The 27,459-nt window shown below is 38.4% G+C and overlaps 1 protein-coding gene and 1 long non-coding RNA gene across 5 annotated transcripts; one reads left to right on the top strand and one right to left on the bottom strand.

The window, feature by feature from the left end:
• Positions 1–186: 186 nt before the first annotated feature.
• mms19 (MMS19 homolog, cytosolic iron-sulfur assembly component) lies at positions 187–27,459 on the bottom strand. Of its 4 annotated transcripts, none has more exons than XM_061967379.1 (31): positions 27,364–27,459; positions 26,879–26,927; positions 24,337–24,437; positions 21,118–21,203; positions 20,857–20,931; positions 19,574–19,643; positions 19,358–19,486; positions 19,190–19,251; positions 16,944–17,030; positions 16,781–16,855; positions 16,611–16,688; positions 16,394–16,532; positions 15,232–15,386; positions 15,076–15,154; positions 13,944–14,069; positions 13,785–13,866; positions 13,596–13,693; positions 13,364–13,516; positions 10,284–10,439; positions 10,097–10,196; positions 8,440–8,545; positions 7,279–7,356; positions 6,999–7,125; positions 6,822–6,928; positions 6,680–6,736; positions 6,410–6,596; positions 4,868–4,950; positions 4,627–4,791; positions 3,234–3,293; positions 1,886–1,986; positions 187–385 (listed from the first exon to the last, which is right to left on the bottom strand). In XM_061967379.1, the coding sequence occupies exons 1-31, from the start codon at positions 27,449–27,451 to the stop codon at positions 355–357; spliced, it is 3,090 nt and encodes a 1,029-aa protein (XP_061823363.1). In that variant the 5' UTR covers positions 27,452–27,459; the 3' UTR covers positions 187–354. The 4 variants fall into 4 exon arrangements, with proteins under 4 accessions (XP_061823363.1, XP_061823364.1, XP_061823361.1 ...); XM_061967380.1 differs by having other exon boundaries at positions 7,279–7,353; XM_061967377.1 differs by having other exon boundaries at positions 19,358–19,643.
• LOC133610773 (uncharacterized) lies at positions 3,253–10,549 on the top strand. The gene is made up of 3 exons (XR_009815924.1): positions 3,253–3,348; positions 10,101–10,176; positions 10,261–10,549. It is a non-coding gene; the product is annotated as an uncharacterized lncRNA (long non-coding RNA).

Here is a 27,459-nt window from a genome sequence, read left to right as displayed (position 1 = left end):
GTCTGGACACCCATGATATAGACTATTAGACTAAATTAACTTCAAAGTTACATCTTGAAATACTTTAAGGCTCTGGTAATTTGACACAAATGCTAGACTTTGTGGTGTGGTAACAATTAATATACACTTACATTCTTCAGAGGACAACTGCATGTAACAAAAACAAGACTTCAATGGACGCTCCACCAAATTGTCCAGCCTTGATTGTGCGTTTATGAAGACATAAGCGGTCCAGACATTTTCAATAAAGCAAAATAAGGTTGGGACGTGAAGCGAGGAACTGCAAACACTTCAAGGGGTTCCTTCCGGTCTCTTTACTCTTAGAAAGAAGGATTTTTGGGAGGCAAAAAAAAATCATCTTCCTCCAGGACTTCCAAGTAGAAACCTGTAAGGAAGACAAATTGTTGAGAAGAATACAGAACTGTAATTAGTAGCTCGCTAGAGTAAAAAATTATATTCAAGGGAAGGTTAACTGAGGAATTTTGGAAATATTTACAACTTACACTCTTTACATGGTGTTTTTCTATAAACTAAAGGACAAAAAAGATGACTGATAACTAGATTTAACAGCAATGTGGAATTTGGGTGTGCATGTTCTGATCATTCAAATGACTGCCTTGTTTATTCCTTATCGTTTACTTTTACAGTGTTTCAACAATGTTTCTTCACCAAAGTGAGCAACTATAACACTTGCTGACTGCCTTTGTTGAGGGCCAACAATGGTCAATAAAGAGAGAAGGGGAGTGTTATTGCAGCTGGAACTAATCAATGTCGTACATCGGTTAATTTTTTCGCAAATGTTGACCCAAAATCAGAGGAGAATGGTGGGTGGTACACCGTCTGAACAATTGGTATACTCACAGGAAATATTGTAAAAAACGGACCAATTACAGTCTTTATGGTCGCCACAGCTCAAGGTTGGATTCTTTTGGGAGATGTACATACCCATACCAGGGAGACTTTAGCTTTAGCGCTGGCGTCGTTAGGGATGGGTACATTTCACATTTGAATCTACACAGAGCCAGGACCTGGGAATTGATCAACGGTACCGATGTGCGGCACTTCTGGGTGTGGTGATGTAGTAAAACCTGTTAATTGTGTAAAAATAAATATATAAAATATTAATATTAATAAATAAATAGTGTGTGAATGTGAGTGTGAATGTTGTCTGTCTATCTGTGTTGGCCCTGCGATGAGGCGGGGACTTGTCCAGGGTCTACCCCGCCTTCCGCCCGAATGCAGCGGACATAGGCTCCAGCACCCTCGCGACCCCGAACAGGACAAGCGGTAGAAAATGGATGAATGGATGGAAATAAAAGTTTATTCAACATTAAACACTGAGCTGTGTGGTCTAGTTGTAAGCTTGTTTGCTTACACTTCTGTCTCATATTTGCAAGTACTGTCACCCCTTTTAAAGCACATTTTACCAACGTTTCTGCCCTAAATTAAGCCTTTTCAAGCATACAAATGGGTAAACAAAATATAAAATATCAATACTACAGTAGTACTGGCCACTCGAGGAGACCAAACCAATCAGATCGCGCTGTTCAGTATCGGGGCCACTGATTGGCTCAGCCTCAGAGAGCACTACTATATTGGATTAAAACAGTGTGTAGGTGACTAAGTTGTTATGTTTGTTGTTATTTTGCATTAGTGTTCAAATTATCAACTATCAGTATCGCCCACCATTCACACTTAGCGGCAAGCTTTGCTGTGTGTGGTGCACTTGAACCCTAAAGTCTGCTTCTTTGGACTAAAGTGTGGGTGCTCTTTGCCGTTTAGACCAATTCAGTTCCATGAATACTTGGATCATTGGGTTTTGTAACCCTGTGTGACACTGTGACGGTTGTAATTGATCATTTGACAAGTGACAGTAGAATCTTACCACTCTCCTCGCGCCCGGACCGCCTCCATTCTCACCAGCCTCTTCTTGTCATCCAGAGGTTTGGCTAACGCCCGCAGCACTCGGGCCCGAAATGGCAGCACCTACGCGTTAAAACCCACCGTTAGAATTTGATGTGCTTGCAGTATCCAGAAAGAATAGTTCTAGTTTGGAGCTTAAAATGGTTTAGGGGCTATGTTCCCTCTAAGGTGCGCACTTGTGCACTGCTCACACGTCCTCTGTGCACAGCAAATCAAATCCAATCTGAACTCTGAACAAAAAAAACAACTATTAGTTCTGTAGGATTTTGCGGTGCAACTGTGTGAGCGACAGGTGACAGCAAGCGTCCCGAACAGATAAAACAATGTTCATCAACACTGTTTAATTATTGTAACGCCTGTCAAGACGATTTTACGTAAGACAGGAATTCCATCAATCACTTTGAGTAAAACTGTTTATTGTCGGCTGTAACCACACCAAAAACATTAGTAAAAAACTTCTATCTAGCAAAACTGGTTATATTCTGCCGTACAATCCGGGCATCTGTTATATCAACAGCAGCCGCTCTCTCTCTCTCACCTGCACCAACAAAGGCACACATTCATGGCACTTAGCCAGTGATGTGTTTACGGCCACACAAAAAGTCGGACAACTCCAACACCACACAAAGTGTAAATGCCAGGTTGTAACACTATGACTCCTCAATCAGATGTGTGCTTATTCTACTGTTAATTATTAAGAATGTTAATGTATGGATGTTTAACATGAAATTATGTTAATAGATTACAGAAGTGCTCATAAAAAGATTTTACAGACAGAAAGTTACAGAAATGTACACTTTATCCCATGCTTACGTTGTGCAACATTAGAATGTTCTAAGGGGAACTAAATGTGATCTCTAAAATGGGTACAAATTATTTCCAAAGTAGGACCCCTACCTAGGCATAAAATACTGGAACATAGCTCATAAAAAACATTTTCTTTGTTATTTTCACTGTAATTGGGCCAAATCACTTATATGAGATAATCTCATGAAAATGACTACTGTCATTTGATTATTATAATAAACAATTTAACTTGTTATTAAGTCATGTTCGGGACAGGTGTGATGCTGGTATGGCCACAGTGTGCACCTGTGATGTTGCTCACTTGTGCTCCACTTAATGCTCAGGGAGTTTGTTTGCTCACACACATAAAAAATTAGATTGTTGTTGTTACATTGTTTAGAGTACATTTTAACTCCTTTGTCACAAAACCTTTACAGCCATTCCCCTAAATTACACTGAGAAAGACATGAACATTGTAAAGTAGGCACTAAATTCTCATACTGTCAAAAGCAGGGCACACTTACTTCCTGTTCAGGGAAGTAGGACAGGGCGTGGATGCAGCGCAGTGTTGTGATCCTCACGTTCTGCAAGAGAACAACTCTGAGATCTGCTTCATATTACATGTGTAAACATGTCCAGGTAAAAACATTTTTTTTTTTATATGACAGGATTGACACAAAGAGTTGTTTCTGTATAGTTTTGATACTTGTGTGATGAGATCGATATTTTGTTGTAGTTCTGTTTTTGTTATTGTGTTCTTCACATTGTTATATTGATATTATTGCTATATTAATATTTTATTGACAAAGTCAGCATATACATTATTTTACACAGGAAAGTCAAAACAGAAAACTATTATTAAAAAAAAAAGCATATTGCTAAAAAGTCCTTGTAGGTTCTCCTCTCAACTTTTATTGATCTCACTTTATTATTATAATAAAATTCATTACTCATTATTATCATGACTATTAAAGAAATTGAATAAAATACCGCTTGTCCCTTTTGGGGTTAAGGGGAATATAGTAAATATATACAATAGTATATAGTAAAATATATAATAAATGTTGTAAACTCTTGTTTATTACTGTTATAAATCAAATATTTTTATAGGTAGAGCATTAAAAACCTGTTTATGACCATCTAAATACTGTTTTTAACATTATTAGAGCCCTCTAGACATGAAACAACATCCTTTAATCACATTTACACTCTTAATCTCAAATAGTAATGCTCCCTGAGGATGATAGTGAACAACGTCATCTGACTGGTTTGGTCTCACCTACTGTAGTATTGATATCTTTACTTCATTTAGTCATTTTATGCTTGAAAATGCTCAATATAGGCCAAAAATGCACAGCATTTGCTGAAAAAAAGAAAATACATTTTCAAAAACTTCAGAACGTGATGTGGCGAGGGACTACTGTAACTGTATGATATTGTTACAGTGTCTTATATTGTTGTATTCATATTAGGGCTATCAAATGATTTAAAGTCAGTTTTTTAAATAAATCAATTCTAATGTAACCTTGTCTAAAATAATTTTCACTCTAATGTACAAACACAGATCAAATGTCAGGACAAGATTATATATATTTAATATACTGAATGTTTATAAACAACTCCAAATAAAATTGAAATTCAAATCAAGCTAATTCATAATACACACCATAAAATATAAACATTTTGAACGTAAAGTCTTGTCTTCTGCTGTTGCGTATTATTTCCTACAAGTGATCAAACCAATTAGTTACCACCCTAATTTACATACAAGTAAATTGTTCACTAATGTGTTGTGTTTGCCTGAAATCAAGGTAATTTTTTTTAAAAAGGAACAAAAATCCCATGTATTTACTTGGTATCGGAATCAATATCAAAATTTGCAGTATCGCCCACCCCAAGTAAAAATATTTGACTAACCATAGCAGGGCTGGACGTAAGGGCCAGCAGCCTGTTGAACAACGCTTCTAGTTGTTGGATGAGCGCTGGGGGCGGGTCGGCGAGGACCGGCTCCAGACAGGACAGTGTGGACAGCTGGACACCCTGGTCAGGAAATGTTAAGGCCTGCAGCAGCAAGGACAGGAGCTGGACCCAAATAAAATATGTTATAATCAGTTTGACTCAGAAAGGATCTAAACATTGATGCTTTGTCTTGACTGACCGCAGGTAGTTCCGTGACTTGAACCTGTTTAGGTAGTTTGTTGACGATGTTAGACAGGGCCTTCAAGTAGTTGGGCTTTTTTTCTGAAGAAGAACAAATATATTAGAGAAAGGCTTACCTTATCAAAAGATGATAGTTAAGGTTTTGATTAACTTTTTTTTCACATTTTAAATTAGTAGGTAATCTTCTGAATAGCAGCTATGTTGGATACAGATCAAAACAGTTTAAACAGCAGCAAACCAGACAAACATTCCTTGAAATATGATAAATAATACAATACAAAGTAAGAAGTTTAATTTTTACTGTTATTTGCAGATCAGCGTTGTTGACTTTTAACGTTATATGACTGACTTAAACAATAATATCAATTAAACACCAAAATATAAACTCCATTGGAATGGTGACTTTTCAGCACAGGATAAATTACTGTTCCAACACAAATAAAAACACAGGGGCAAAATGACAACGGCAAGCGCAAAAACATTGAACGCAACAGACATTAACAAACTCCATCATTACATGAACGAAAATCAATAAAAGTGTACATATTTTTATGCCTAGACTGGAATCTTTTATATCAGTGTTGCCTAAGCAGCATTGACACTTTCCCATCGCCTCCCTCCTCCCTGAGTGGTTTGCTCACACAGCTGTGCAGTGTGCACAGTGCACTGTCAAGTTAGCCAGAACAAAACAGAACAATTATAAAATGTTAAAAATACTTTTAATTACATAAAAGTACCGTATTGATGCACTTTGTAGGAAACAGATATTTAAATTAGGGTTTTATGGGGTTTCTACTACAGCTGTGAGGAATGTCTTTTGATTTTAATTCCTGGTTTTAAAGCATCATGACCCACCCTATTTCGCCTCTAATTGGACCTAACCATAGCCAATCGTGACTCTTCAGACATAAACCAACCAATCATCATGGATTTTCTCATACGTAAACCAAACAATCATCATGGATTTGCAGTCTGTGAGTGAAGTTTGTCTCTGCAATGCCAACAAATTACCTCAGTTTTATCTAAAGTTCCATCAGAGTGTTTTGAAGTGAAATTGGCCGCCTCTCATCACTTCCAACGCCCATTGTGTTACCTAAGCGCAATAGGCTCTCGAAGAGCCTATGGAGTATTACGAGCATGTACAAGGTTCACTAGGACTGCCAGTAAGTGGAGTTGGGATAAGATAGGGGTGTTGGAACTTTGGGGCCGGCTTTTGAAGTTGTGTGCAGTCATAACAAATAGTGTGATTAATCGTTCATTTATGATAACGCGATAACTTTTTTTTAATTAATCACATTCTTTAACACGTTAACGTTGACAGCCCTCGTTTTTTTGATTGATTGATAGAAACTTTTATTAGTAGATTGCACAGTGAAGTACATATTCCGTACAATAGACCACTAAATGGTAACACCCGAATAAGTTTTTCAACTTGTTTAAGTCTGATTCATGATACAGATATATACTATCAAATATATACTAACATCATAATACAGTCATCACACAAGATAATCGTATAAATCAAATATAAAGAGTGTACCTTCAGGAGCTGCGTTAAAACCCTGGACCAATTTGGATGAGTTCTCACTAAAGAAGCGCTGGCGATACATGATCCGCACATCCGCATGGCAACTGCGAGTAAGAACATCCGTCGAGTCGCTCATCAGCAGCAAGAACCCGTCTGCCGCCACATGGCCCAAATTGGCATCATCAAGCAGCAAGAAGAGCTGCATAAAAAAAAATAAAAAACAGGCCTTGACTCGCAAAAGTATTAATAATTGCTTTTTTTGCTGCTTTAAAGCATATTTACCTTGTCAGTCAGTGCTGAGAATGTGGGGTGGTAGCGGAGAAGAAGAGCTTTGCCAACCTTGAGACACACAGCTTTACTAAGATGTTGAGTTGGTAATCAATGATGGATTAAATATCGACTAAATAAAAAAGGAGTAACGTACCCACACCATGAGTGTGAACGCCTGTGTGCGCACACGTGATGCTTCAGAGTTTAACTCACTGAAGACCCTGGCTGTTGTCTTGTGAAGCAGGCTGTCAAGAGAGTCGCCTAAAAAAAGGACAACACGCTTTGTATACTTTTTGCCTTCAGTGTCTTTAGCTTACAACCAGTGACTAACCCGAAGGGATCTTGTTGACCAGGCCAGCAAAGCATTTGGCAGCAGAGGTATAAGACAGGGCGTGGCTGCAGGTACAGCTCATCTCCTCCAGTTCTGATAGTAGACGCTCAATCTGGGGCACTTCCACCTAAAAACAAAAAATACTTTTCAAAAACCATCTATGCAAATTGATGATTGGGGCAGAATGAGTTGAAATGACAAGACATTACAACAAGTAGCCACTGGTACGAGCACTTGCATTGATAGAACTAATCCCCAAAAATGGTCATCTGAGACTCACAGTGCGAGGTAATGAACACACGCAGCCCATCAGCAGACAAACCATCTGAGACTGTCTCCATGAGTCGTCCTGGTGCTGCTGGGAAGAACACACAATCATACAAAGAGTTACACAAAAAACATACAATTATACCAGGGATGGGTGATAAAAATGTATATTGCAAAATATATTCCAGCTTCTGAAATTACAATATATAGCATTATATATTATTTTGCATGTATATTATAATAAAAAACATTTCAAAACAGGTTACAAAGGCTCTTGATTTAGCTGCTGATGTAAGCGGTTGTATTATTTTGTCAAAACTATTATTAATCTGCTTGCTAATATACTGTCAATAGCAGGCTGCTTTTCGTTGTAACATGATTATATCCATACTTCTGTTAAAATATAACAAGCACTTATTCTTCTGTCGTTTGGATACTTTACATTAGTTTTGGACAATAATATCGATCCAATACCAAGCAGTTACAGGAACAGTATCGGTCATACAAATGGTGATACTTTGACATTTTTTGAATGACTAATTTTGATCCCAATTATAATCAGACAAAAACACAGGATGGTGGTGTCACAATAACAATTAAATATTTAAATCATTCCTAGTATTAACAAAAACGGCAAACGATTTTGTGATAATAAAAAATATACTACACTTGGTATTGTTACTGTCGATATTTGTATCGATTCGCCCAATTCGGTATATATTCAGAAGCTCCAACTTAGCCGTTAGCATACCCTGTGTGTAGTGTAGCATGTTTCGCTATTCCTCTTCGTCCAGTTCTTAGTTTATTTGCCGCCCTGGAGGCTAGGATTACGGACTTAAAAGTAGCTTTGCAATGTGGAGGGACTTTGGCCGAGAATGTTACATTCCATTGGGGACGCATTCGTTCGCTTGTCGCTTTCACATTTGGTGGACAGAGAATGTGTCAAAAACTAACATTATCACGATACAACATCAGTATTAAGAGCTCTATCGTATCATTCATATTGTTTACCGTCCATATTGCGCAACACTAAATGACACTGTACAGTTCTTCAAAAGTTAGTTGGACATTTAAATACTTATTGCCATGGAGAAGAGCATCACTAGCCATGCCCCAAAATGTCCACAAAATCAACAGAAAATAGAAGGCTGGATAAATGAAGGCATGTACGTACATTTGCAAGCAGCTTGATGTGTGAAGGGAAGGAGTTGTCAGGCAAAAAGGAGACGTCACCATCCAGGAAGAGAGAGACAAACCTTGTCGCCGTCTGGCCCGCCAGTCTAAAAATAACAGGAAATCACACTACATGCATGACAGGAAACCAACATCTGACAGTTTACACATCCTTTCAGTTTCACAAAACTATATGACAAACACAATAAGTAACAATTATTGATAAAGCATATTGCAAATTTATACTCACAGGCCATACCATTAGGTACACCAATAAGATGTAATAAGAGACCAAAAAATGTTGATGTAAACCACAATGTACCCCACTGAGCATCCTCAATTTGTTTATGACATTCTATATACAGCGTGTACTCTTAAAAAAAATCAGGGTCCAATAATAAGGCCAGCTCAGATGAACTGTATTTTGAATTGCAGCAAATGTTGTCAAGTTTGAAAAATAAATAGAGATATATCTTATGTTTACATCTCAAACACATGTGCTTATAATCTCCCTGCACTGCATCACAGTGTTTACCTGTATTTGTTGTGGGCCGTCACAAATACATTTGGACCGCCACAAAAACATATGGCGATCTCGCTCAGACACACATTGCCTGTGAATGTAGCTTATTGTTACAACTCCGTACAGTAGATGGCATCGTAACTCTGCTTTTTAACACATCTCATACATGCGTACATACTCAACAGGGCCAAAAAGTTTTGGTTGTTTTCCATGCAAAGTATGTTATTTACAAAAACACAAACATTCATTGTAATAAATGGAGGTTCCTTCATTTTGTTGAGACACCATTAGTCGTTTCATGGTGAAGAACCCTAGTCTGCCAGAGAATAAGAAGATATAGCAGGAGCAATATATTTTGCAAGTATCCAGACCGCTCTGTATTGTCTATTCCAAAACAGCGACTTTTGACAAATCTAGCGACTTCTTCTTAACTGTTGAAGACTAACATGAAAGCCTGTATTGCTATTTTCGGCAAGCACAAAAATAAGCTATAGAAAACAAGTTTTTTGTTCACTTTCTGTCTCTCCATAAAAATTATATGCACACGCGTCATGGCCTGCAATGAGGTGGCGACTTGTCCAGGGTGTGCCCCACCTTACGCTCGGCTGCAATTGGGATAGGCTTCAGCAACCCCCGCGACCCCGATAGGGACAAGAGGTAGAAAATGGATGGATGGATGGATGTGTTATGGCCAGTTTTGCAAAGTAAACCACCCTGCCACTGTCTTGTGGGAAACAAATATCCACATAAGGGAAACAATTAGATAAAGCCAAACAAACGTTTTTGATCCAACATTTCATGGCGTGGTGCAGTGGAAGAATGGCCGTGCGCGACCCGAGGGTCCCTGGTTCAATCCCCACCTAGTACCAACCTCGTCATGTCCATTGTGTCCTGAGCAAGACACTTCACCCTTGCTCCTGATGGGTGCTGGTTAGCGCCTTGCATGGCAGCTCCCTCCATCAGTGTGTGAATGGGTAAATGTGGAAGTAGTGTCAAAGCGCTTTGAGTACCTTGAAGGTAGAAAAGCGCTATACAAATACAACCCATTTACCATTTATTTATAGGAAGATGCGGGTGTACCTAATGAGATATCCAGTGAGTACATTTTTGCTTGTATAAAGGTGTTTGTACTAACGTAGGTTGCAGCCTCGAGCAGGCTGTACTAATGACAGCAACCAAGATGGACAGAACCGCCTCGTCCACCAGAGGACTTTGGTGACTTGATGATCTTTTGTCTAAAAACACACAATGTAAACATTCAACAGTAATCATCTCACTAAATAACTATGGCATTTTCAGGAAAAGATTACGGGCTCTCTCACCCTGCAGTGCTGCCTGGAGTGCAAGTGACAACAGCTGTGGGATGATGACGTCGTGGAAGCAACGCCCGGAGTCCTCTGTGTCTTCAACCTGCTCAGCTATTCTCTGGAGGCTGCGGCACGTCAACACCGCCTCTTCCGTCGAGAAACCGACTTTGCCTGCAACAGGAGAATTAAGGAGGGGTTAAGCGAGTTTGGTTGCATAGCTAAAACAAAAGCTATAAAAGTTAGGTCCAAACATAAAGCCTTCCCGCTGATATCAACAAAAAGCATGGTTGATCATTTCAACATGGGTTTACACTAAACGTTTTCCACCAACAGTCACATACATGGGTAAAATGTGTACATGTTTGCAGGTCTGCGTTCAACCCTTGTGCAACTTTAAGTTTGACTATACACCCCTACTCTAAGGAACCAAAATGGAACCGCTCATAAAAGTCAGCAATACATTTATATAGAGTATTTTTCCTACTTTCAAAGGTTGAAATCTTTCAACAACTTCAAATCTATCTATTGTCAAAAATTACATCTGTTTTTTTAATAATGGCAAAATGCACAATATGCATTATTTAACAAAAAATAAGTTGCAGAGTGGAATAATTGAGCTTGGGTAATTGCAGGCTTGAATAGGTCAATAATTCATGACAACATTGATTTTGATACAGTAAACAAGTAGACAAAACATTATATATACACATACATATATATATATATATATATATATATATATATATATATATATATATATATGTATATATATATATATATATATATATATACACACACATACATACATACATATATATACATATATATATATATATATAAATATATATATATATCACTAAATTGGCCCTAGTGTGTGAAAGTGAGTGTGAATGTTGTCTGTCTATCAGTGTTGGCCCTGCGATGAGATGGCGACTTGTCCAGGGTGTACCCCGCCTTCCGCCCGATTGTAGCTGAGATAGGCTCCAGCGCCCCCCGCGACCCCAAAAGGGAATAAGCGGTAGAAAATTGATGGATGGATGGATGGATGGATATATATATATATATATATATATATATATATATATATATATATATATATATATATATATATATATATATACACACACATACACACACACAGTATATCTGTCATGTTACAGTATATATAATTGCTCAAGATTATTTCTATTGCATTTTAGCGGTTTATGGCAGTTTAACTCATTTACTCTCATCAAAGCTCTGAGAATTAAGCACTTTGTTTTGGCCGTCATCTGGTGGTAAGGTAACCTGACTCTCGCCAGATCCTTGTAGTTCGCTCAGCTCCACACAAGGATCTGGGCTCAAGGGCAAAGCAAACTCCTTCAAGATAGCAAAAAATAATGAACCAATCAGGATCGCCGAGCGGGATTTCATAGATGTGACGTAGCGCCGAAGCGACTGTTTGATTCAAACAACAATGGCAGCACGCAGCGAGCAGTCGTGTGCTGACATTGATTCTGCTATTAAAGGGGAACATTATCACCAGACCTATGTAAGCGTCAATATATACCTTGATGTTGCAGAAAAAAGACCATATATTTTTTTAACCGATTTCCGAACTCTAAATGGGTGAATTTTGGCAAATTAAACGCCTTTCTATTATTCGCTCTCAGGAAGCAATCCGCCATTTTCTCAAACACATTACAAACACCGAGTCAAATCAGCTCTGTTATTTTCCGTTTTTTCAAATGTTTTCCGTACCTTGGAGACATCATGCCTCGTCGGTGTGTTGTCGGAGGGTGTAACAACACGAACAGGGACGGATTCAAATTGCACCAGTGGCCCAAAGATGCGAAAGTGGCAAGAAATTGGACGTTTGTTTCGCACACTTCACCGACGAAAACTATGCTACGACAGAGATGGCAAGAATGTGTGGATATCCTGCAACACTCAAAGCAGATGCATTTCCAACGATAAAGAAAAGAAATCTGCGAGCGGATGAGGGTATGTCTACAGAATATATTAATTGATGAAAACTGGGCTGTCTGCACTCTCAAAGTGCATGTTGTTGCCAAATGTATTTCATATGCTGTAAACCTAGTTCATAGTTGTTAGTTTCCTTTAATGCCAAACAAACACATACCAATCGTTGGTTAGAAGGTGATCGCCGAATTCGTCCTCGCTTTCTCCTGTGTCGCTGGCTGTCGTGTCGTTTTCGTCGGTTTCGCTTGCATACGGTTCAAACCGATATGGCTCAATAGCTTCAGTTTCTTCTTCAATTTAGTTTTCGCTACCTGCCTCCACACTACAACCATCCGTTTCAATACATGCGTAATCTGTTGAATCGCTTAAGCCGCTGAAATCCGAGTCTGAATCCGAGCTAATGTCGCTATACCTTGCTGTTCTATCGGCCATGTTTGTTTGTATCGGCATCGCTATGTGACGTCACAGGAAAATGGACGGGTGTATATAACGATGGTTAAAATCAGGCACTTTGAAGCTTTTTTTAGGGATATTGCGTGATGGGTAAAATTTTGAAAAAAACTTCGAAAAATAAAATAAGCCACTGGGAACTGATTTTTAATGGTTTTAACCCTTCTGAAATTGTGATAATGTTCCCCTTTAAAACTGTTTTGTCGAATCTATCGAATATTGATTCTTTAAAAGATGAACAGAGAACGGTTTTCAGGGCATTTATTAACTTTTCGCTCTGTCGTTATCCAATATGTCAGCTGTTCTGTTTTAGATTTCCCAGCGTCGCTCTCATCAGCGTCACGGGTTGATTTTGATGTGAGTGGTTGAAGTAGTACGTCATTCAAGATAACGGACAAGTGGTTTATCCAATCCCATACAATTATTTTTTTACAAGGCCACGCCTTCTGAAATACATCTCCTATTGAGAAGTCCCAGATCCTTGTGTGCAGCTCAGCGAACTACAAGGGTCTGGCGACAGTCAGGTTAGTGGTAAGGGGCGCAAATACGCAAAAACAATATTTTCTTGTTATTCAATCAGTAAGAATGAGATTCATTCGGTTTTCATGAAAAAAGCACAATACTATACCAACAATTACAGTCTGTTAAAAAGGAAAATATAGCAAAATATATGACAGTTTTACCAGAATGTGTTGAACGGAGGACATCCAAAAGGACAGGCGTGCTCTCCTTAGCAACACTACATCTGGTGGACACTGCCGCGAGCATGGACAAACAGCGTTGACGCACTGCAGGATGTAGATGTTGCACAGAATCTCCAACCTGCTCCATTGGCTCTGAACATAGAAGAGGAAAGATACAGTATGGATAATACACACAGAATGTCAGATTGGGAAAATATCTTACTTGTCTTACCAGAAAACACAATTTGTTTTAGATTTGGGATCATATTTGTGATGAAAACTGTTGGGTGAACTTCTGCCAAGCTCCTAGCACAATCCACCACAGCAAGACTGGTTGGGAAAACAGAGCAAACAACAGTGAAAAAAATATACTGTAGTAGGAAGAATAAACAGAAAAGGGAGGGGGAAAAAGCAAGCCGACCTGACTTTGTCATCCTCGTCTGACAGCAACAGCCGAGTCAGATGGTCGACGGCCTGCTCAATTTGAGAGTTTGACAACAAGCCTTGAAAAGCAAAATGTAACTCATGAGAAAGCGCACCAAAACTACTACATTTAAGAGTTTAGTTTACGGCATCTGACCTTTTTGTCGTGCTAGTGAGGTGAGCACGGACGTGGCTGTGACCTGCAGACTGCTGTTAGTCTCTGACAGCGCTGAGAAGGTCACGCAGCACAAGGACGAACAGACGCCGGATAGCACTCGCTCCTCTAATAAGAGTGGAATGACAAAGACAACGGTATTTTAAAAAAATTGGTCCCCAATCTTTCTGAGCAGTTAAGCAGATTTTATGGTTGCTAATGCTATTGTTATGTATTAATGGGTAAAACAAAGAAAAATACAACATAAAATTAAAACCTCAAAACAAACATCGGTACAATAATAGCATGGCGTGTGTGTGGCAAAAGTCTTCCATTTTATTTTAATCCAGAAAAAAACAACTTCTCCCCGCACACAACACACGCACACACAGTTTTACATGTTAGCATGACAGTGACGAGCACGAGTGACGGGATCATGTGCGCCCAACTTATACACCATTTGACAGAGTCCGAGTCAAACAAACATATTTATATTTTAATATATTTAAGTATGACTATGTCTCTTCAGAGTTTTAGAGCTACAACTATTAATCGATTAAATGGATTAGAAAAAAGCTTTTAACTTTTAACATATACATGCATTTTCAATGGTGATGTGTGTTTATTAGAAAAAACATTGAAGGTTATGGCAAGCAGGAAACATTTTTATTTCGACAATTATTCCTAAATACTCATTGAAGCTATAGTGATTTTTTTATCCAATTACTCAATTAATCAAAAAAACTAATCGATAAAATACTTGATTACTAATATAATCGATAGCTGCAGCCCGAGACAGTTTTCCCCATCCCGGTTTGGCCCTGCCTATGTACTAGTACCAGGTTGTTTCCCTACGGTGGGGGCCCTGTGCTTAAGGATAGTGTTTCTGTACTTTTGAGTCAGGGCACATATTTTATATAAGCAAATATTCACCAAACAATAAATGTTGCATGAAGGGCAACGGGTGGCACACAGGTTCTTGCCTTCTAGTCGCTATTACAGATAGATGAACAAATATACATTATTTTCAGTAAATAATAATATAAACATTTATAATAATTTTTGACGTGTAGCGGCACAGTAGTTGGGAATCAGTGTTTTAGAAAGTTTGCCAGTTTGAAAGATTTTTACTCACCGTTTTCTGATGACTCGCTGATTTTTACAGACTGAACAAAGCGCTGCATCACCTCCAGTAATGTGCGTCTATGGGAACACTGCTCAACGAAAACGTCATGATAATGAGACATACATCGGTAACTGTGCTATCCTCCGCCGTGTTGCAAGGTTTTACCTCGGTTCTGTTGTTGTACTGACTGACGAGCGCTGGCATGACGGCAGTAGTGATGATGTGACTCGCCCTGTTGGAGGCGCTGCAAGCGGCCTGGAGCAGCTTGGCGCTGGGCCACACAAGTTTCAGGTCAGGCTCACAGAGATGATGATTGCAGTCTAGAATCATGTCACAAGCTCATTAAAAAAACAAAAATATATCCTCTCTGTAATTCTCATGCAGGTATACAGTATAAAGGTAAACAATTTATTAGAAACACCATTTGGTGCATGAAAAACTGAAATTGTTACACATATTGTGTTGGATGTGTGTAGATTGTGCTTATGTACCAAATGATAATGTACCATACAGATAAGCACCTTTATGGTGGTACCTTAACTTAAGAGTGTCCCAATATAAGACTTTTTTTTTTTACATATGAGTGGTCTCTCAGCTAATTGTTCTACAAGCCAAAATTTAAGTTACAAGCACCCACGCCATTAGTTGGCGTAGCAAATTTCACAGTGAAACGACTAAGATCCACCCAAAACTGGTCTTACTTGCTAGCATTAGCTTATAGCTAGAAATGGACATTACTTCATTTTTCCAAACATGGTAAGGAATAAAGTAAGTGTGAAGGACAGTGCTGAGAAGAAGCAGTTGATGATATTCATTGAATTAAAGAAAGAAATCATCAAAAATATGACCGAGCGTGTCGCCAACTTGACAAAGCAATTCGAGCGCATCACTGCTAATCTGCTCGATACAATCAGTCCAACACCAGCCAAGCACGTGAAAATAATATCCAAACGGCGTAAATTTATCCATGAAAAAATGGAGAAGCTGCTGATGGTGTGTTTTACAGAGTAGCAGCTTAAAGGAGATTGTGTAGAAATCCACTCTCCAAGGTACATGATTATTACATTACTTCATAAAACTACAGTAGTTGTTAGTAATACATTCTATTGTATTGTTTTTATTCAAATATTATCTGGAAGTTTGTTTTTCTTTTTAAAAGGCATGTTACATGCTAAAATTGTGCTGTTTTGGGAAGGTAAGCACCAATTAAATGTATTTAAATTGATTTAAATGGGCAATGTTGATTCGAGATACAAGTGTGACACGTTAAGAGCTATGTCACAACAAGGTACAGTATACTACTTTGTTTAAAAAGCAAAGGGTGCACCTTTGAGAACAACATCAAGGAAGGTGCTGAGGGCGTCTTCTGAGTCTGAGTTGAGAACCGAGCGAGACAGACAGGAAGTGATGGTGGTAAGAGCAGCGAGGCCTGCCAACTCAATCTTCTCACTCGACGTCTGAAACACCTGCAGGGAAAATAAGAGAGGAAACATGTTGCATTTGTACCATAAATGGTAACTTGAAATATGTTATCGCAAACGTACCTCTCTGCGCAGTGACGTCCACAGTCCATCGAGGAATTTTTCCAAGTCCTTGTGTTCATACCGTGACACACAAACAGCCTAAATGACATTTAGGGATATGAGTATGATCACTAATCCTCTGAACGGTTCTCATGATTAGTATGCTCTTGGGAGCATGTCTGATTTCTCACCAGGGTTTGAAGAGAGTCCAGCTTTGCACTCAGAACATCGGAGTCAAGTTTCTCAATAATGAGGGGTAGCAAAAACTGGAAAGATAAAGACAGAAAGAAAAACATTCTGCAGTGACTTAAAGCAAAGTAGACATTTAAGACAAACATACAAGCCACAACACACCTCAGCAAATTTAGGAGTCCCAGTGAGGACATCCCTCAGTGCCTGGATCAATTCCTCTCTGGTGATACCATGTGGATCATTCGGTGGCTGAGGTAAGTGAAAAGAGACAGATCAGCTGATATTGGTATCAGCCTCGATAAAATCCTACTGATGATATACATCCCTAGTCGATACTACAGTGATTAGGTCGATATTTTTATTGTTACAGATTCGTTTTTGTCATTGTTTACAAACTGAGGGAAAAAAAGACAACAGTAGTTTCTGCTTTTGTTTAGTGATTTTACACTATTGACTTTATTATGAATTTTGAAATAAAATGGAATAAGTAAAACATGTAAATATTATTTGATATTGTTAGATATCAAATAATATATGTTTTTGTCGGATTACAATGATCAAAAATGTTACCATTCAACGATCAGGATCAGCATTGTTATAGCCAATACTGACCCTGTAACTACTGTGTTGTTAATTTGTAGTATCACCCAAAAAGAATCCAAAAAATAGAGAAGATTAAGTGCGTATTATATTTAAACATAAGTGTAGTTAGAAAAATGTTACAACAGAGAGTAACCAGATATTACCAGTAAATAAGCAAGTACTTTAGTAATAGTTTTGAGAAAATAACAACTGGAAATGATGCAATATGTTAATGCATACATCAGCGGCCATATTAGGAGCCTTTTTAGATGGTTCTGTTATCATTTCTATGCCAAATAACATATTGTCATATATAGTGCATCCGGAAAGTATACACAGCGCTTCACTTTTTCCACCTTTTGCTGTTACAGCATTATTTCAAAATGGAATTAATTCCTTTTTAGCCTCAAAATTCTACAGGCAATACCCTATAATGGCAATATGAAACGTTTTTTTTTTAAATGCACATTTATTTAAAAAAATACTAAAAAAAATCAAATTTATTCACAGCCTTTTCTCAATATTTTGTTGATGCACCTTTACAGCCTCAAGTCTTTTTAAATACGAAGGGAAACGTTGGTTTTTCATCCCGGATGTCTCTGTATTTTGCTGCATTCATCTTAGTCTAGTCAGGGAGGTGACCAAGAACCAGATGGTCAAACTGTCAGAGCTATAGAATTCCTCTGTGGAGAGAGGAGAACCTTCCAGAAGGACAACCATCTCTGCAGCAAACCACCAATCAGGTCTGTATGGTACAGTGGCCATACAGAAGCTATTTTTTCGTAAAAAGTTTGCCAAAATGCACCTGAAAGAGTCTCAGACCATTAAAAAGATGAGACAAAGATTGAACTCTTTGGCATGAATGCCAGGCATCATGTTTGAAAGCAATTCGGCACCGCTCATTACCAGGCCAATACCATCTGTACAGTGAAGCATGGTGGTGGGAGCATAATGCTGTGGGGATGTTTTTCAGCGGCAGGAACTGGGAGACCAGTCAGGATAGAGGGAAAGACAAATGCAGCAATGTACAGAGACATCCTAGATAAAAACTAATGCTTCTCATCCAACCTGATGGAGCTTGAGAAGTGCTGCAAAGAAGAATGGGCAAAGTGAAATGGGCAAATCTGCCCAAAGATAAGTGTGCCAAGTTTGCGGCATGGTATTAAAAAATACATGAGGCTGTAATTGCTGCCAAAGATGCATCAAGGTAAGCGTCAAGCATATGTTGTGAATACTTTGTACGTTTTATTTGCAAAAATGTAATTTAAAACACTTCTCACGTTGTCATTATAGAGTATTGTCTGTAGTATTTTGAGAACCAAATAGAATTTACTTCATTTTAGAAGAAGGCTGTAAAAAAAAAATTTGGAAAAGGGAAGCGCTGTGAATACTTTTCAGATGCAATGCATATTGCAAAATATACTTTAGGCCATATATAGCCTACTGAATATTTAGTAGAAAGAGTGACCTTCACTCTAATGTATGTTTTTCCTAGTACCCCAAGCATCTTTTTAAGTTATCAATATTACACTGAAGGTGGCCATTACACTGCATGTTGATACTACAAAATGTCTAACTCTAAGAGTGACTGACAAAAGTTTGCAGCCAAGTGTGTTAATACAAATGGTTATATTTGTTTGTCCTGTGCTTGATTCCGATTAAAATCATCATCAACAAATTAAAGACAAAAATCATTTTAATGTCAAAGTAGAAAGTACAGATATCTTTGATAAAGGCCCTGTATGTACTTGGGATGAGGTCAATATAAAATGTTGTAGTGTCGCCAACCACGAGTGCTTGCATTTTACCAAAGCAGCTGAACTTACCGGGCTGAAGTCAATTGGGAAATAGCAGGACGTCACCTCAAACATCTCTTCTGTGAATTTACCTGCAGCATCAAAGGAAATGAACATGAAGCTACATACTGTATCTGCCTCTAAATGTCAGCACTTTGACTGAGCATGAATACTGAGAGAATGTTTAGTATCACTCACCTAGATCGTAACCTCTTTGAATTATGTTCTTGGCAATCTGAAAGGCTAAGAGGAGGTTGCGAGGATCCCTCTCTCCGTCCATTGACTGGACAAAACCAAACACAAAATCTGCTCCTAAACTCTTCAGTTCTGTGGACACAAAAAATTTGATTAATTTCCCACAAACTGAATTTTTATTTATATTTTTAGCAAAACAAACCACACAAAAACACTTACCAGCTTCCCTGGTCTCCATGATATTGGTGAGCATGTTATAGACACACGCTCTATCAGCCAGAAGCAACGACTGCGGGGAAATACACAAAAAAAACATGAACTGGTCTGGTAGTCTTCGTTCCTTTTAATACTCAAACCCATTTGTTTCATGGATTACTAGTACATCACCTATAATAGTGTATTTTGGATGAATAGTAACATTGCATCCATTTCGTGGGTGTGATGTTCATACAAGAAATAATTACATTATTTTCAAATCTAGTCAAAAATATAATAAATGTTTTATTAATATTGTATATATGGTGTACAAATCAATACAATTGTAAAAGTATATTTTTACTGTTATATTTTTTCTTCTTCAAAAGTATCTAAATAATTAGTGTTTTAGAAGCATTTTGTGAAATCTGAGCTGTTTAAAATACCGAATATAAAAATATTAAACCCAGCAGACAGTATCTTAGTTTGGAATATTTTAGTCAGGTTACACAGTAAGTCACAAAAGCTGGCCAATCAAGTCTTTACTTATGCTTAATTTTCACCCGAGGAAAAACCTAAGAAAGATCATAGATGTTTTATTGTAACGCACCAGTTATGTCACTGATATTTATAATCTGATTTTAAAATACATACATTGCCACAAATTGTCTTTGAAAAAGCGGTGTCCTTATATATTCAGGGTTTTCTTAAACTCAGGTAGAGATGTATATTTCATATCATGGTTATTGTGACCAAAATGATCACAGTTGTCATTATTATGACGGTATTGTTGAATGTGCTCAACAAATACTTATACACTCTACGAAATCTTTAACCAAGTTTTATTTTTAAAACATTAATGTGTCTTGTATTCATGTAAACATTTAAGCTAGCTAGCGATTAGCGCACTAGCTGATTCTCTAGGACACAAGCAGTGTCACTGTGAGTCCACGGTTTTACATTAATCAAAATTTCAAACATTAATACTAACTATCGGGAACTGTATCGCGGTTTATCATTATACCAGTAATCGTTACATCTCTCAAGTCAATACTGAATATACAGTATATATGTCTAATATAAATATAACCTGTAATTATGCTAACGAAATGAATAAGTACAATTTATAAAAACGAAATAAAAGCTGTCTAATGTAAATATTGCCTGTAATTATACAAAGCAAATTAATATCATGTGTCGTCAAAGACCCATATTGCGAGAAAAACCTTATTATAGTAGATATCATTCTCTTACAAAACTTTACAAACTTGCTGAGTACAATTTACAAAAAAACAAATAAAAATCACCTGAACATGAACATCCTGAAACAAAGATTTCAGTATGGAAACGGCCGAGCCAGGAGGCAATGTTGAGCACTTTGTCTGAAAAAAGGACGGAGGACAAAAATATGTGAATAAAAGTAATCAAAATGCTAAATATAAACACCAAATATTTGAGGTACTCTTATATACCCATACTTGATTAATTGTTTTTTTTTTTTATAATCTTATAGACAGATGCAGGGGAATAAAAGAAATGTGACTTCTGACGGACATCCTGACACTCACCAGTGTTTTTAGTCCCTGTAAGACAGACGGCGTGATGACGTAATGGTCTTTTAACCGGTTCTCATAGAATGCTATGAGCACTTCCACTGAGGAGCACAAAGACAAAGTGATACCATTATCTTAAACAATAATGGAATGGAACCGTTTCATTTTCAATACAACCACACTGTAGCCCACAGGCATCCGATTCAAATTATAACACTGCATTTGTATACTATACAGTATGTACCTTACAAGTTGGTCAATTAAACAATTAGGTTCTGGTGTATTGAGAAAGTGACAATATTTTTTTAACCAAACGTAGGGTGTCCAAGCTTTTTCTACTGAGGGCCACATATAAATTCAGTAGTACCTCAACTTATGAGCTTAATTAGTTCTGTGACGTAGCTCTTTAGTCAAAACACTTGAATATCAAATCAACATCTCCCAATGAAATGAACTGAAACCAACCAAAGTGCTTAAACCCTTAAAGGTGACCTGTACCTTTTTGGAATTTTGCCTATCGTTCACAATCATTATAAGAGACAAAAAGACAGAAGTTATTTTCTTTTTTTTGCATTATAACATGTAAAATAGGTTTGTTCTTGGTGGATAGCAATGCAGCTAATGGGAGCAATCAATTCTATCTCTAAATCACTTTAAAAATGCATTCAAAAACCGCCACCAATACCTAATTTACGTTCCGTAACCTGTATAATAACAAAATTGTAGCGACATTGATAACGAACACATCAGCGTGCTTCGGTATTAGCCGTAAAAGCTAACTACGGAAAGAGATAAGATAGCTTCTACGACAACACGAAACGCGTTTTGAGTTTGTAATGCACAACACAATGCGATAAGACAGCAATCTGTACTGACTGAAAAACATGACCAATCATATTACAGTATATGATAAGTATTAGCCCACATTTCATCTTTTGTTTGTACAGAGCTAGTCAAACAGTGTATGTACTGTAGTTGTATTAACACGCATGACGTGCTGAGTGTATCATGATCAATATGAAGTGTGAGTCACTCAATGGACAGTTGTGCGTTTGGTCCAACTGGCCAGGGACTTTTATTCTCATTTATTTAAATAAATAAATGATAAATGGGTTGTACTTGTATAGCGCTTTTCTACCTTCAAGGTACTCAAAGCGCTTTGACACTACTTCCACATTTACCCATTCACACACACATTCACACACTGATGGAGGGAGCTGCCATGCAAGGCGCTAACCAGCACCCATCAGGAGCAAGGGTGAAGTGTCTTGCTCAGGACACAACGGACATGACGAGGTTGGTACTAGGTGGGGATTGAACAAGGGACCCTCGGGTCGCGCACGGCCATTCTTCCACTGCGCCACGCCGTCCCTTTGGGGTAAGCAAATGAGCTTCAAATTCTACATTTACAGCTTCCAGTCGCTTTCACCTCATTCTATTGGCTTCCGTCTGCTCCGACGTTTCACCCTCTTCTTCGTGCTCGCTTCTAGAAGCAGCAGTTAATTTTCCGTTCATTCAGCTTCAAAAAGATAAAGTTGAGAATCCTCATTTGTCCAAAAATAGTCGTCCTCATTGTTTGTTACCAAGTCTGCCATAATTAGGACACACACAAGCGTTTTGTATCCAGAAGTAGGAACACACAATTGTTGCTGGAAGTCAGACGTGCGGTGCTATGGAAACGGAAATCAATGTGCGGAAGAATAAAATTATCAAAATATGGTAAATATTGAACATATTACATATTGTTATGAACTTGTCTGTTATTACATTATATATAGACTTGCAGTGTGTGTACAAAATGTTAATGGAGGGTCTTGAAGTTGTCTTAGAGGGCTTTGAAGACTACAATACTGATTCCCATTAGCTGCATCTTCCAAGCGTTTTTTTAATCATCTTTAAAATCCTAATTTAAAAAAAAAAATTTTTTTTTTTTTTTTTTTTCATTATAACAACTTTGGAAAGTTTAAACTTCCTCCAAAGTCTCAAAAGCGCAAGTTTGAAAAAAGATAGGAATTGCAAGTGAAAGTGTCAATATATTATCATTACCGATAAATTGCAACATTCCAACACTGCAAATTCCACTAGGGTATTGTTTCTTCAAATGCAAAATAACAGTAAATATGTAAGCTATTCGTCTTGGACCCTTATTTTGTTAGCGCAGTTTGACAGTATGTAACACCTAGCAATTTTATTGTGAAGGCCAGAAGTGTATGCTTGGGTTTTCTGGCGCACTTGACACTTCATGTCCGTGTGGGAGATGAAGATGTAAACAAAAGTACCGCTGCTGTCCTTTCTTCAGCGGTGATCTTACACGACTCTCAATCATAAATTTAATCAATAAAACTACAATTTCAGTCAAATGTTTACATTTCATGGTCATAATGAATGGGACGGCGTGGCGCAGTGGAAGAGTGGCCGTGCGCAACCCGAGGGTCCCTGGTTCAATCCCCACCTAATACCAACCTCGTCATGTCCGTTGTGTCCTGAGCAAGACACTTCACCCTTGCTCCTGATGGCTGCTGGTTAGCGCCTTGCATGGCAGCTCCCGCCATCAGTGTGTGAATGTGTGTGTGAATGGGTAAATGTGGAAGTAGTGTCAAAGCGCTTGGAGTACCTTGAAGGTAGAAAAGCGCTATACAAGTACAACCCATTTATCATTATCATTTATAACAGTGTGGTTCACTTAGAGGCTGTAAATATTTGCCAACAAAAGTTGCAATGGCTTCTATTACTGTTTGCATCTTCATGAAACACGGATATAATATAACGTTAGTAAGTCCCTCACTTTCTACAGTATTTCCCCGGACGGCATGTTGGCAGCTAATGTTAGCATATTCAGCATGACCCTGCGGCTCCACACACAAGGCTAACCTGGGGTCTTGGGGGAGAATAATCAATATTATGCCATGTGAATTGAATTTGCTAAAACCTAAAAGATATGGATCCACAATCGATCAAATCGATTATTTTAGCCAGCCCTAACTGTGACATTCACTTTCAACTAATGCCGGGGATATTTGCAACTTACATTTTTGCATGCAATTCAACAATTAGTCCAGACAATTCTTATCTTAAACCGTCTTTAGTTGGGGCCCTCTTAGGTTGAGGTTCCACTGTATATCAAAATTGAAGTGTGTGGGGGGGCTAGTATGACATTCTTCACAATTTCATTCTGTAAACACACTTTGGACATTCCTGTTCTAACCTTCAGAACAGAATATCTCCTGATATTACCTTCTTTTTCTGTGAGGTCGCCAAAGCAGTCCTGTAAAACCTCCGAGAGCAGTTGGACACCTCTGGCTCGAGTGTGAGACTGAGAGCTGGTCAGACTCAGCCTAAGGCAAGGAATGTAAAATGAATAAATTAAAAGTTCACAAAAAAGCAGCAGTATTTAGTAGGACTGCACGATTAATTGACATCGAATTTACTTCAAGGTTTTTATTAGTGTAATAAATAACCGCAAGAGGCTGAGTTTTTTTGTTTGTTTTTTTCCTCTCTGCCGTCACTGGCATTTAAGTTAGACATGTTGGTCAAACAGAAATGTTGAGCCTCGCGTTTGTTCGTCTCTCGCTTCAAACAGGGAGAAAGACGTCTCACTCTGTGCATCGCTCTCAGCACCTTAAGTCGTTTTTTTTAATAGTATAACTAACTGAACACAGTGAGCTCTATTTTCAGTCATTCACAATTTGATTATTAATTTAGGATAAAGTTATTCACCTTCTAATTACAGTACTATGGTAAACAATTCTACAGTAATGACAAATAAAAGTTTAATTCGTTTTGTATGGTTACTTGTATTATTATTATATATTATGACTACATTACAGTATTATTACTGTACAGTTTTTGTCAGTAATTTCTCCAATTAAAGAGCATGATGTAGGGTGAGAAGCTCTGTCATTCGGGAGGAGCTCAACGTAAAGCCGCTGCTCCACATCGAGAGAAGCCAGATGAGGTGGTTCAGGCATCTGGTCAGGATGCCACCTGAAGGGAGGTGTTTAGGGCACGTCCGACCGGTAGGAGGCCACGGGGAAGACCCAGGACACGTTGGGAAGACTATGTCTCCCGGCTGGCCTGGGAACGCTTCAGAATCCCTCGGCAGGAGCTGGACGAAGTGGCTGGGGAGAGGGAAGTCTGTGCTTCCCTGCTTAGGCTACTGCCCCCGCGACCCGACCTCGGATAAGCGGAATAAGATGGATGGATGCATATTGTTCTGTTTGGCACCTTGTTTTGATTTTCAGTCTAAAAGTAACACGTCTTCCTTCACTCGTTACTTTCAGTTTTATGCATTTTTATGAATAAAATATAAAAATTGCAAATCGAATCGCAACTTTGGAGAGAAAAATCGCAATTGGGTTCTTTCTCAAAATCGTGCAGCCCGAGTATTTGGCAAATTCAAATAAAGTGGCTTGATGTTCACATGACATCTCATAAACGTATTCCAACTACAGTACAATAATTCGAACGCAGAATAATGTGTATAAAAGGCCACTAACTATTGTTTATTAGGGCCCGCAATGGCCCATTGCAAAAGGACTCCCACAGGGAGTCCTTTTGCAATGGGACATAAGGACCTATTGTTCTTCTAAGGTTTTATTATTAGGGCCCGCAATGGCCCATTGCAAAAGGACTCCCACAGGGAGTCCTTATGCAATGGGACATAAGGACCTATTGTTCTTCTAAGGTTTTATTATTATTATTATTATTATTATTATTATTCCGCCGCCTCTTCGAGCACTAATTTGACCCACTTAACATGCTTCAAAACTCACCATATTTGACCCACACATCAGGACCTGCGAAAATTGTCTTTTAATAAAAAAAACAAACTGCAAAAATCAAAATTGCGCTCTAGCGCCCCCTAGGAAAAAAAAAACTAGACTGCCTATAACTCCCACTAGGAAGGTCGGAGAGACATGAAACAAAAACCTCTATGTAGGTCTGACTCAGACCTAACTTTCATAATGGTACATTCTCGGGCTAAAATCAACAGGAAGTTGGCAATTCCTCCTTCAAGACAAAAAAGTACTAAAAACAGTCACTTTTGCCTCTTTGAGCTGTAATTTGACCCCCTTAACATGCTTCAAAACTCACCAAACTGAACACACACATCAGGACTGGCTAAAACTGTGATCTAATGAAAAAACCTAACCCCAAATCTAAAAATTGTGCTCTACAGCAATTTTTGAATAAAACTGATAAAAACTGCTCCTCGGAAGAAAAATATTACAAAACTGCCTGTAACTCCCACTGGGAAGGTCGGAGAGACATGAAACAAAAACCTCTATGTAGGTCTTACTTAGACCTACATTTCATAAATTGACAACCCCCAGCAAAAATCAACAGGAAGTTTGCTATTCCCCCTTCAAAACAAATTTTTTGTAAAAACCGGTCACCTTCCTTCAAAAACTATCTCCTCTGAGCGCGTTTGTCGTTTCGGCTTCAAACTCACACAGGTGAGAGATAAAACCCTTGTGATTAAAAGTTTAGATGGGATTTTTAATACCTGCTCCGGTTTTGATTTTATGACCCTTCAAAGACCCGCTGCGCTGATGCTGCTGCACTGCTATTTTTTTAAGATGGCTGCTTAAAAGCAGGAAGCACCAACGTGCCCACACAATGCAGACAAGGTAGGTACACTAGACAAAAGTCTTGGGACACTTCAGACTAAAAGTAGACAAAAGTATTGGGACACTTAGGACTAGCACCTGCCAAATACGCGGGCCCGACCAACGCTGCTTGCAGCTTTAATTGTTTATATTGTTTATCAGCTCACCCCAAAGCTTCCACAAGCTGCAAAACGGTAAAGTCTCCATTTTTCACCCCTGACAAAAAAAACACACACACAAAAAAACAGGACAATTGGTACAAAAACGTGACAGTACGTACAATATTTTCAAATGATCACTGATGGTTACAAAAATATTGGGTAGAGGTATGCAGCTCAAAGTTCATGTGTACATGCTGCTAGCAAGAAACATGCGGTTAAAATTTAGCCACGCTACGCATTAACTATAAGGTAAAAACATTACTCCATGACAGTAGGAATACACGACTGAGTTATAATGATGTTATATGTGAGTGTGTTTATGTGTAAGGGTAACTAAAGAGTGGTGAGAACATGCTAGCAAACAGGATGCTGTAGCGCTAACTAAGTTAGCTAGTTCAACAGCCTGTGGTATGTTTGCTGGCACTTAAAGACACAGTAACCATGAATTATTATAGAAAAGTGTTAAGTCATCAAGACAAAAATGTGTTCACCTGCGGCTGTGTCTTTGGCTTTGCTGTCCTGCAGTCCGGAGACAAATTCCTCCACCAGAGACTTCAGCACGATACTTCCATCAGCCATCGTGCCAG

The sequence above is a fragment of the Nerophis lumbriciformis genome, linkage group LG11 (assembly GCF_033978685.3).
Source record: "Nerophis lumbriciformis linkage group LG11, RoL_Nlum_v2.1, whole genome shotgun sequence".
In the NCBI taxonomy this organism is placed as follows: Eukaryota; Metazoa; Chordata; class Actinopteri; order Syngnathiformes; family Syngnathidae; genus Nerophis; species Nerophis lumbriciformis.
This window is presented reverse-complemented; position numbering and strand designations above follow the sequence as displayed.

Coding starts and splice junctions, on each gene's coding strand:
- mms19 (XM_061967377.1), bottom strand. CDS start 27,451: ATGGCTGATGGAAGTATCGTGCTGAAGTCTCTGGTGGAGGAATTTGTC. Junction 26,928..27,363: donor AGCCAAAGACACAGCCGCAG/GTGAACACATTT, acceptor TTTTTTTGTCAG/GGGTGAAAAATGGAGACTTT. Junction 13,867..13,943: donor CTCACTAGCACGACAAAAAG/GTCAGATGCCGT, acceptor TTGCTTTTCAAG/GCTTGTTGTCAAACTCTCAA.